At 38.3% G+C, this 12,698-nt stretch overlaps 1 protein-coding gene across 3 annotated transcripts in view; it reads right to left on the bottom strand.

The window, feature by feature from the left end:
• The window catches only part of PTPN3 (protein tyrosine phosphatase non-receptor type 3), a 300,638-nt gene that overhangs the window by 4,630 nt on the left and 283,310 nt on the right, over window positions 1–12,698 (bottom strand). For all 3 annotated transcript variants that reach the window (XM_007498053.3, XM_007498054.3, XM_007498052.3), the window contains exons 24-25: window positions 5,835–5,980; window positions 3,681–3,816 (exon numbers count right to left, since the gene is read on the bottom strand). In XM_007498053.3, the coding sequence (XP_007498115.1) occupies window positions 3,681–3,816; window positions 5,835–5,980 (282 nt within the window). The remainder of the gene's footprint in view (window positions 1–3,680; window positions 3,817–5,834; window positions 5,981–12,698) is intronic.

Raw genomic sequence — 12,698 nt, 5'->3', positions numbered from 1 at the left:
GATTGTTTTCTCAGAGACAACGTTGGATTTCAAGCCTATCGGACCCATAGGACTGCTATACGAAATATGGATGGCCAGTGACACACTTTAGAAAATACCCTAGAACTAGGATTAAGGCAATGATCAACCACAATTCTAGAGCATGGATGATAAAGCCTACTACCTACTTCCTGACAAAAAAGACAACTCTGGGTGTAGAAAGAGACGCGCTTTTGGACAAAGCCAAAGTGAGAACTTTTATCTGATTGAATATTGTTACAAGAGTTTTTTTTTTTTTTAATTGTTGAAAAAAATTTGAAAAAATGTTTCTTTTCTTTCCAGTTGGGGAAGAAGAAGAAAAAAAAAACCTGAACATTCAAAATACTCCACATAGAAGAAAAAAAAATCTTGCTTGTGTGGTGTGAGAACATTCAATGTGCACTCACATTTTTGCAGACATCAAAAAGTAAATTAGTAAATGACCCAAAACCAGCTCACTTTATCCTCAAAAACTCTGGGAGATAGATATTGCTATTATCTTGAAATCATATTTGAATCCAGATTTTCCTGATTGTAGGTCCAGCGTTCTGAAATCTAGGGAAAAAAATCTTAGGGTACAACCTCATTTTTAAGCCGGCTATTGCTTGCTTTTCCTAATGTTCTTAGAAAAGAAAAACTGGGGCAACTGACAATAGAGGCTCAGACTGTAATGTAATGTGGATCGGTTATTATCAGTGGACAATCTGACCAGGTCAGGCTAATTCCCTCGTTCCTCCTTTTAACCTTAGAGATTGGGGTTTTTTCACCTTGCTTTCCTAGGAGCAGAAGAGCTTTGAAAGCAGCCTGAGCTCAATTCTAAATAGGCAAATCCCAACCTTTGCAGGCAGGGAATTCCCTGGCGAAGGCGAACCTGGAATTTTACTATGAAAACATGTTTCCACACTATAATAACCTGGTTGGGCTATGAGGAGGCAGATGGCCAGAATTCGATAACTGTGGGTGGAGGATTCCTGCCACCGACTCGGATTGGGAATAGGTTAACTGCCCACAGGGAGAGAGGCAGCTGGTGGCACCTTCTAGCTCCCTCGACGGTAAGGAGTCCCTCTCGCTTTCTCCCTCCTGGTTCTAGGTCCCTCCTGTTGAATAGCCGTCTTACTAGGGTAAGCAGAGATGCTGTCAAGAGCATGTGGACCTGCTTACTTCTCCTCAGACCCCTTGAAGATAGATCAGGAGGGGGGAATCCTTCAAGCCTTGAAATGCTCAAGTTCCCAACACTGACTAGCAATCTGCAATTTTTATAAGTTGCCTTTCATTCAAAGTGCTTTAATAAGAGGGTTTGGCATTCCCTCCAGGGTCACGGGGAATGTCAAAGCTCAGCAGGGACCTTGAGAGCACCTTTTTCCAAATCCCTCTTCCTCCAGGAGTCCCCCTGAGCCCAAGACAGTCCCTCTCCCAAAGGTAGAGAGCCTGGACGGTAGGAAGGCTTTCTGAAGGGACTTGCTTACCAGAACAAAGCGTGTGGCAACAGCATTTGGAGAGACTTTAGGAGCAAGATTTAAATCCGTCTCAAGCATCTTCTACTCACTCCCAGCGTCTCAGGACAGTCAGGGCACTGAGCCTATCTACTTGAGTCTCCACTTGTCTATTTAAACAATGCAGTTCCATGTAGGAACTCCAAGTAAAATGTTAGGGGAATTGTTGCTTTCCCTGTTCTACCGTTCATTTCAATCATTTCGTGAATATATTTATCTATTAACAGCCAAATATGGAAAGCTATGACCCAAACTCTTTGTAGAGAAGCATAAATTATATATATACATATGTATATTTTTTTAAAGCCTTACTTTTCATTTCAGATTCAATACTGTGTATTGGTTCTAAGGTAGAAGAGTGGTTAAGGGCTGGTCTTGTAAAAAATAGACTTAAATCCAGGACTTCAAACCCCAGAAGCCCTTGCTCCACTTCCCCAGAATGCTTTGTAATCCCACCTGGGACGAGAGCGAGATGGGGTATTTAAACCTGGTTGTGAATAGACTCGGGCTCTTTTTGGACTTCCGCTTGCAAGCAGACGTGGCTCTTTTGATAATGTAGGTGAGGTTGTGTCTAGGCCTCTCTGTGGGCCTAAACATGTGTTTTCTTATTCTGTAATTTCTTTAATCCTCAACCTTTAATAAACCTCTAAAAAATAATACTCCTTACAGAGAGAAACTGATTTCTATCTTGCCTCAGTTTCCCTAAATTTTAACTATTACAGTCAATGGGGGTTAAATGACTTGCCTAGGAAGCATCTGAGGCCACATTTGAACCCAGGACCTTCTGTCGCCCAGGGTGGCTCCCAATTCACAGAGTCACCCAGCTTCCCCCGAGAAGCCAATATCTATGACTTTTATCATAGCAGTAAAAGTACAAATGGAACAGGAGGCAATTACATTTAATTGTAAGGCTCAAGGGAAAAACCATTAAGCTGAAGAAATGGTTAACGGTAATTCCTATACTATCCTCAGATTAAAAAGGGTATGTGCTAAAAGGGGAGCTCCGCATATGTATGTGTGTCTATGTCTTTAAAAAATGCTTTTTTTTGCCCCCAAAACATTTTTATTAAGGAAATAATTGATGCTCACTTCATGTGAACCTAATTAGCCTAACTGTGGGAATGGTCTCACTATTCCCGCTGTGGGAACTCCCTCAAACTGGGCGAGAACACACTGCCCAACAACATAGTAAATAAGCCCAAAGGAGCTGCCTGAAACACACGGAGGTCAGTGCTAATAAGAGTCAAAAGTGGCATTTGAACCCAGTTCTTCCTGACCAGCATTCTAGCCATTTCCTTCCGTTTTAAAATATATAGATCGAGATGGAGAGAGCTATAGAGAGTGATTAAACTGTTCATAGAAATGTTATTAAAACTCTTTAAAGTTACTTTTTAAGGACGGTTTGCTAACATTCTGCGATTCAGTCTCCCTCCCCCACCTTCCCTGAGGCGGTAAATAGTCTGCTATAGGTTGTACCAGTGCTTTCAGGCAAGGCACATTTCCATATTTCTCGTGATGTTAACAGACGTGTCTACCTCTTACAGAGTGTGTCTGAGTCTTTTCGCGCCTGCACACGGCATAGTTTTGGATAAGCTAAAACGGTCCTGGCGTTTTATAGGAACAAAAGGATGGCCAAATTTACTCCCTTTTCTGCTTAGGCAAGGTCTGACCTTAAAACAAGTTAGATAAAACACCAGGAAATGGGATTTTGTGGCTGCACTGGGGATGAGGGAATGTATTAAAAGTAACAGCATTTTCTTTCCGACTACAGACTATGCAGGAATGGATATATATATATGTATGTATATATATATATATATATATATATATATATATATATATATATATATATATATATATATATATATATATGAGGAATGGAAGTATACAGTCTGCAATTAATAAATGCTCATCCAAAAAAATGTGCTGAATTCATATTTCACTTGGATTGCCTGTTGAAAGAAGATGATGCCTATATAGCTACAGAAATTAAACTGGGAGGTAAAATTTAAGCCCATCAAAAAGAAGACACCGAGACCATTAATTACCTTTGGAGAGAGCAAGAAGAACGGATATTTTACAGTGATTTTAACTTATCAGCTATGTAGAGTGAAAATATTTTAGCAAGGGCACCACATGATCTGGAATTAGGTTAGTATTCTAACTCACTGATGTCTGCACCATCATAGCACGCTGATCTCTCATTTTTCGGATAATATCCAATGGATAAACAGGCTGGCTTCTTTCAATTAAACACATGGCTGTTTCCATAGTGACCAACACACCAGTTCGACCTATTCCAGCACTGAAAAATGAAACAAGGAAAGCAATAGCACATTAGGAAGATAGGTTTGGACTTGGAATCACCTGGCATGCCATAGCTCGGATGCCGCACTGTTCTTAAGATGAAAAAAGGAATCCTTGGAAATCAAGGGGCATGTTGTGGAATGGATTTTTATTCAGGTTCAAGTTGGCCTAGATGATTCCTAGGGTTCCTCGCCACAGAGATTCTATAATTCGGGTGGATATTTATTCATGGCATATACCCAATGTGGATGTTTCCTGTCATTTGGGAACTCGATTTTTGTACATTACGTAGGAAACTCTCAGAGTCATTGATTGAAATTCTAATAGCATTTAAACCATGAAATTGATCTTAAAATTATGGGGGATTTTTTGGGAATAAATATTGCAATTTACTCAGTTGGAGTAAAGAGCTCCAACAGGAGAATTTTAGTTTTTTTTTAAAAATGAACATTGACGCAGCTATGTAGCAGAATGGATAAGAGTGCCAGGCCTGGGGTCAGGAGGACCTGGGTTCAATTCTGTCCTCAGACACTTTGTAGCTGTGTGACCCTAAGCAAGTCACTTAACCTGCATTGACTAGCCCTTACCACTCTTCTGTCTTAGTATTTTTTTTTCCAAGTCAGTAGCTTTTTAATAAAATTCAGTAGGACCTTATTATAATACAGCTCCTTATTGCATGGATTTATAGGTATTGGAGGCAAACCATGTCCCCTGAAATGTATTGATAAACAGTTAGCCCATAAGGCCAATGTTAGTCCTATAAAGAGGTTTTTTAGAAAACCCTTTGCCTTTAAGCTTTGTGTGAAGAAGGCTTTTGCTTAGGAGTAGTTTTTGAATTGATATTAAGACAGAAGGTAAGGGTTTAAAAAAATGAACACTAAAGATGAACTTTTTATGGTAAAATTTACCTTTTATAAAATGAACAAATGTCACTCCCTGCTTCCTGTACATCCATTAGAATTTAGTGTATGTATACAATATAATTTTATACAATACAATATAAAAGTATGCATACCATAGATATTTTTTCACGATGGGAAATTATGCTAGGGGATATTTCCATTTTCTATTTAATGATTCTCATGTCTTCAAATGAATCACAGGGCTTTATATATAGTTTTCTAAATTTTGTTAAGTATTTTTTAACATTTTAATTAATTTATTTTTATGTATTATTTTTAAATTTTGAGTTCCAAATTCTCTCCTTCTCTCCCAGTTCTCTCACCCTCAACCTCCAGAAGGCAAGCAATACGGTATCAATCATATATGTGAATTCACATAAAAACTTTCTTTATTAGCCATATTTTTTAAAAAGCAAGAAAAATTAAGTGAGACAAGTATATTTCAATTTGGATTCAAGAGTTCATCAGTTGTTTCTCTGGAGGTGGACAGTATCTTTTCATCATAAGTCATCTGGAATTGTCTTGGATCATTGTATTGATAAGAGTGGCCAAGTTTTTCACAACTGATCATTATTACAATATTGCCGTTATGCTGCACAGTGGTCTTCTGGTTGTTCTCATTTCACTTTGCATCAGTTCATAAAGTCTTGCCAGGTTTTTCTGAAACCGCTCCTCATGTCATTTTCTTATAGCCCAAAAATATTCCATCTCAATCGTATGCCACAACTTAATCTGCCATTCCCCCACTGAATTTTCAAGTCTTTGCCACCACAAAAAGAGCTGCTAGAAATATTTTTCTACAGAGATTCTTTTCCTTTTAACTCTTTGGGATACAGACCTAGAAGTATTATTGCTAGGTCAAGGGGTATGTACAGTTTTATAGTCTTTTGGTTATACAAATGGTTCTTGGCTTACAAATGGTTCTCTAGAATGGTTGGTTGGACCAGTTCTTTACTCTTGTTAAGTATTAAACAAATTGCTGGGTATAGATAGTAGGAAATAAAAAAAAAAAAGCACGTGTCCTTTGAGGATTCAAGATTCATGCCACCAATTGAATATTAATCTACAGATTTTCTCTATCCCCCTTAAACACAAATTTATCTTAACTACATACCTGCAGTGAACTAAGATGGGCTCATTCTCCATTCTCAATGCCCTCATATAGGTTACAAATTCCAGAAAGTCTGATGAATCCTCAGGGACCCCATGATCAGGCCAAGCGACATACTGGAGATGAGTAACTATGTGTTCTTCCCCTGTCTGGAGTGGGAAAAATATAGACTTTATTTCAGACCCTACAAAGCTTAAGTGACTTGCCTATGGTCACATAGCTAGTTCTACGTCAGAAGTAGTACCTGAACCCAAATCTTAAGTCTTCTATCCACTATTTCATGCCATTTCTCAGTACTTTTCTAGGTCTTCTAAAGAGAGTCACCATGACACAATAGATGGAGAATCAGCTTTGAGGCCAGGAAGACCTAGATTCATATCCTGCCTCTGATATGTACAGTTGTGTGTCCCTATCGGCAAATCACTTAATTTCTCAATGTCTGAGTCAACTCTCGAAGACTCTAAGTTGTACTTGCCTTGGTGGACAATTTCTTCACCTGGGAGTTTCTTACTAGAAATCTCAGGTCTAGGTCCTCCACCTGACTCCTTCTAAACACAAGAATATTGCAGATATTGACACACTTGTGAGAAACTGCCTAGAAAATTAAATGTTGATAGCTGTGAGTAGACATTAAATATTTACTAAGTCGAAGCACCTAGACCCTGTAGGTGATGGAGAGAAGAAGTCGAAGAAGGCCAGAAGGAGCACACAAGGAGCATCAGGGAACAGTCAAGCCCTAGGCTGAGTGGTACCCGACCATTCTCATGATGAGAGTAGCCACAGAATTCACCTAGGAAGGGAGTTTGCATCTGGACCTCCTGAACGTTCGCATTTGGAGAAGGATACTGTGAGTACCCCTGCCTTTGTGGGAATGAGTACAGGGATGACATTTCTGGCTACAATAACTCTCAAAGATGCTCTACTATGTGAAGGAAGGGCTAGGATCTATATCCTTGCATTTAATATTTCATCAAGCGCTTTTGTCATAAAAAGGAAGGAAAGAAGTATTTATACTAAAAGCTTCCTATTTTCCAGGCACTGTGTGAACTGCTTTACAAATATTAATTCTTTTTAATCCTCACGACAAATCTGAGAGGTAGGGTCTAGTATTATAATCCCCATTTGACAGATGAGGAAAGGGAGGTAAACTGAGGTTAGGTGACTTGCCAAGAGTTTCAAAGTCAGTAAGGGTATGAGGTGAGCTGGGAACTCAGGTCTTTTGGACTCTGACCCAGTGAGGTGGGTAATTTTATAGTATGTCTAACGTATGACTATTCTGATTCTAAATTTGCATTTGAGAGCTGACAGGGGACTCTGTCTCTCCCCGATTTCCCTTCATCTCCCCCCAGTAACCATCTCAGTTGCACAGACATCATCGGGGCCAGCCTGGAGTGGAAGAGGAACATGGCTGCGGATCATTTGGCTGAGCTGGAAGTCACTAATTCTAAGCCTTCCAGTGATGTGAAGGACCCCCAGGCTTTACCACCCACCCTGTCTTTGAGTCCCTAAGTCCTCCAAGCCTGAGAGAGTTAGGTGGTAGGATGAGCCCATCTTATTCTCTCTAGACCCCTGGGCAAGGGTCCCTGGGGCTTTCCATCTGCCTTCAACCTAAGCATGTCATCTCCCCCAATCAGATCCTTAAAGAGAAGGAACTGTATCTTTATTTTTTAAAAAACTTTTATTTCCTTTCTTAGAATTAATACTAAGTATCCATTCCAAGGCAGAAGAGCAGTAAAAGCTACAAAACTACGAGGGTTAAGTAACTTGTCCAGGGTCACACAGCTAGGAAGCTTCTGAGGGTAGATTTGAACCTAGAACCTCCTGTCTCTATTCACAACCACCTACCTACTCTACGTCTTTTTAAAAAATCCTACTTGTATTTCTAGTATTTAGAAGAGTTCTCGATGCATAGTATACATTTAATAAATGCTTCTTATTTCATCCATCCATTCATTCATTCATTCATTCATTCATTCATTCATTCATTCATTCATTCATTCATTCATTCAAAAGTCCAGGCTCAAGAGTATTAAAGTCATAATCACAGCAAGAAAGTGTCATAAGAGTAACTCCATCGCAGGTCATCTCATACTCCTTCTATCACACACTGCCTCTACAGGTTGCTGTCAAGCCTTCAAATACTTGTAGAAGACAGTCGCGCCTGTCTAAGACTTCTCTTGTCTAGAAGTCTTGCCTGTTTAAGACTTTTCCTAGAAGATGCTGTCCTCAAGATGTCTTTCCATAGTTCCTTCACGTGATCCATGCATGGCATAGTCCCATCATCTTGCACACCCTCATTTGTTACTGTCCTATTTAAAACACATTGGCCAGATCTGAAAACAGCACCCCAACTGGGGTCCAACGGGGTAGAGTAGAGCATGACTATCACATTCCTCGCGATGGACATTGTAATTCCATTACTATAGTCTAAGAGTCTTTTTGGTTACCAACGAAGGCAAGCTTAGGTGGTGCAGCGGATAGAGTGCTGGGATTAGAGCCAAGAAGAAATGAATTAAAATCTCAGATGTGTAGTAGTGCAGAGACCCTGGGCAAGTCATTTAACTCTGTTTGCTTCAGTTTCCTGATCTTTAAAATCAGCTGGAGAAGAAATGGCAAACCACTCCAGTATCTTTACCAAGAAAACCCCAAGTAGGGTCATGAAGAGTCAGACATGACTGAAAGGATTCAACAGTAAGAACAATCACCACCACTTGACTTTTATTGCGCTTGTGACCTGCTATATATGATCAATTGAGATAATATTTTTACAAATTTTATATATATATATATGTATATATACATTATGTATACAAAGTGACTTTATATTTGTGTGATTATATATATGATAATGTAGCATTATATATTATACATATATGTTTTATATAGGTAGATCTAATATGTATCATTTGGTTATTATATAATATAAAGCATGTGTAATATATAATTAAATAATAAACACACAAATATAAAAGCTTTTGGCACAGTGCCTGGCACATAGGTAGATACTTAGATAAATGCTTATTCCCTTATCTTCCTTTCTAATATCTTTTTCACACTAATTATTATTATTATTAAAACTTTTACCCTTCTGTTTTAGAATTGATACTAAGTATTGATTTTAAGGAAGAAGTAGTAAGAGCTAGGAAACTGAGTTAAATGACTTACCCTGGGTCACATAGGTAGGATATCTGAGGTCATATTTGAATCCAAGTCCTCCTATTTCTAGGCCTGAGGCTCTTAGTCATTGTTTTATTTTAGATATTTAATTACTTGATTTAAATTTTTTTTATTCTTATTGTCATACAAAACGCACTTCCATATTGGCCTCTGTTCTAAGAACAAACTCATATACAACCAAAACTCCAAAATAAAACCATACTAATTATTTCATTTTAAAGCCACGTTTCCCCTCCTCTCCGATCTTACAAGGCAAAAGCAAACAACAGATTACTGCTTAGCTACATGGCTCCAGATGATGAGAAAAATGGTACTTATACAATGGTCCCTCAAGGGACACATAATTCAAGGCAAACCCTCTGGGTATCTTCTCAGCTAGTTGGTCAGTCATCTGACAAGCATTTACTATGTGCCAGACACAGTACTAATCACTGAAGATTCAAAGAAAGGAAAAACACCTTCTCTGCCTCAAGAATTTCATCTCCTATTGGGGGAGTCAAGATGGAAATATTCAGGAACGGAGGACTCACAAAGAAGGAAGGGCAACCCCTTTCCACTTCTCCTTCCCACTCATACTGCTCTGCCATTTCCAAAAATAATTTGCTTACCAGAGCTGAAGCTCCTATTTAAATAGCCCCCCCCCCCCCCCCTGCCTGTGGGATAAAGTTGCCAAATGCTATTTCTTGGAGGCAAGGTCTGTATCTGACTCCCCACGTGCTGTGGATGAGTACAGGACATATCACTATGCTTTATTACATTTCACTTGTGAGTTTCAACCCAGCGCGGTCTTCCCAAATCTCCATTCTGCCATCTGCCATCCCAGCGATCCTCAGCGGCTTTGTGCCACCTGCAGATCTGATAAACAATGCTTAGTAAGTCTGCAGATGACAGACCAGACAGGCACAGTGCTAGCGACCTCCTTCCAAGCTGACAACAATCCATTCATCAATAATTTTCAACTAGTGTCATTCAAAAAGCTCCACGTCTGTAGAAATTGTGTTAACGCTAAGAGGAGACACGGCATAGTGCGTAGACTCCTGGACCTGGAGACTTAAGCATCTGAGTTTGAACCTCAACCTGTAAGATTTATATTAATATCCAACTCTCCAAGAATTATATTTTATAAAGTTTATTAATAATGACTTGAAGTAGAAGGAATAAAAAAGAAACAGGAGTTTAAAAAAAAAACCTAATTAACAAAATTAAGACCACATGAACAAAAACTCTCCTGGCAACCTCCACCAAACCTGATCACAGGAGAGAGCGAGAAGCGGGGCTACACACAATTTATATCCTGCCTACGTTAGCAATAACGTGAGGAGAGTGGGGTGCTGGGAATTGTAGTTCTGGGGTTCACATTCCAATTACACAACCTGTGGCTAGCTGATGCAGTGCTGGGCCTGGAGTCAGGAAGATTCATCTTTGTGAGTTCAAATGTGACCTCAGACATTTACCAGCTGTGTGAATTTGGACAAGTCACTTTACTCTGTTTATTTTAGTTTCCTCATCTGTAAAATGAGCTGGAGAAGGAAATGACAAACCACTCCAGAGTCTTTGCCAAGAAAACCCCAAATGGGATCACAAAGAGTTGAATATCACTGATAAAGACTAAACATAAAATAATATGGTAACATTATTTTATTATATATATAATATTATTATAATAAAATGATAAAGACTAAACATAAAATAATATAATAAACAAAATAAATACTTATCAACTGTATGAGTCTAGGCAAATTACCTAATGTGTCTCTCAGTTTTTTCACCTGTTAATTGAGGATAATAATAATACTTGTGGTATCCACCTGATAGGTGGGTTGTTGTAAGACTCCAATGAATCAACTGTATATAATTCTTTGTGACCCTCTTTTGGGGAATTCTTGGTAAAGATATTGGAGTGATTTGTCATTTCCTTATCCAGCTCATTTTTACAATTGAGAAAACTGTGGCAAACAGGGTTAAATTATTTGCCCAGGGTCACAAAGGCAACCCCCCCAAATATATAATTACATATGAAATTATAATAGTGTTATAGTTTTGTATATATGGGTATAATGTCGTTTTATAGTTATAATACATAACTAAAGTAAAAATAATAATATAGTTATTTTTCTATATGTATATAAAATAATAAAACAACAAAGTCACATAGTTTGTGGCAGTATTTGAATCGAAGTCTTCTTGACTAGGACCAGTACTCGGTAGTTGCCCTAAAATGTTTTGTAAATTATAAATGTAAATTATCATCATCATCATCCCATAATGATTAACCATCTTGTCCATAAAGAATATCTTACAGAATTGTTAGATAGGTTAAGGTGCCACCCAAATTTGCAATCAAAATAATGATCTGTCGATGTTAACACTCTAATAACTTAACTAATCAAATAGAGCCTTTCTCAGCATCTTCTTGATGATGTCCAGTCCAAACTTCCTAGAGTTGGGATCACTCCCTAAGAATGCCTGAGATGCCAAAATTTACTACTTTCTACAGATCACTGTGAATACAGCTAGGAATTAAATCCTATGAAGTAGTTGCATTACTTGAATTCAGACTATTTCAAGTTATCTTCATATACAATATGGTAGCTGGTTCCAACTCAACATGGATTTGAATAATGTGGCCACTTAATGGAATCCATTTATTAGTATTAATCAGGACCTAATTGTATTTTCTATAGTGCTTAGAATTGTTAGTCTTCTCTACAGCAGTTGAGGGGACATGACAGAGGAGAGACTCTAAACGAACACTCTAATGCAAATATTAACAACATGGCAATGGGTTCAAATCAAGAACACATGTGATACCCAGTGGAATCACACGTTGGCTACGGGGGGTGGGGGGGGAGGAAAAGAAAATGATCTTTGTCTTTAATGAATAATGCATGGAAATGATCAAATAAAATACTATAAAATTAAAAAAAAGAAAAAAAAGAATTTTTAGTCTTCTCAATTAGGATAAGAGTGCCTTGTCTGAAGAGTCATACTAAAAAGCAATATAAATCTTTATCTCTGCAAGAAGGGAGGTAATCAGCCATCTGCATAATCAATCCAGTGCTTCTAAAAGGGTAGAAAAGTCTGGAAAGAATCTTGAAGCCTAGAATCAATCATCCTGATGGGAAAAATTAACCTCCTCCCCTGCCAAATAAACATATTCTATTGCAAACATTTTTGTCATTTCTCTGTAAAATAAATTCTAGGTGACACAAGCTTTGTTTTATGGAAGAGTTTAAATAAAGGTTTTCTTTCAAGAGCCAACAAACTTCTATTAATCTACTATTTGTTCTGTTTTTTTTGCCCTGCAGACATTTGTTGCCTCTTTAGTCATGCTACCTAAAAGTGCTGGACAGGGAAGTTATCAATCACCTGCATCTCTGAACTGGCCCATCAAGTATGGCACTGGCTCCAGGGCTCCTTTAGGGTGATTTGGGGATGCAGAGGTGGGGATGATTCTGTGACATCCCTTAACATGTCTCATATTCCCTGGTTGCCCTATTGGATTAAGACTTATTGGACTATCTAGAATAGGGGGCTCTTCACATTCTTTTTGGTCCCGGAACCCGCTGGCAGTCTGGGGAAGCTTGTACAACTTCTCAAAATAATGCTTGTTCTTTCTTTAAAACCATAAGATAAAATATGTAGGATTACAAAGGGAGTAAAAGATTCATCAAAATAAATCTAATTTTT

This window comes from Monodelphis domestica, chromosome 7 (genome assembly GCF_027887165.1).
Source record: "Monodelphis domestica isolate mMonDom1 chromosome 7, mMonDom1.pri, whole genome shotgun sequence".
NCBI classification, from domain to species: Eukaryota; Metazoa; Chordata; class Mammalia; order Didelphimorphia; family Didelphidae; genus Monodelphis; species Monodelphis domestica.
This window is presented reverse-complemented; position numbering and strand designations above follow the sequence as displayed.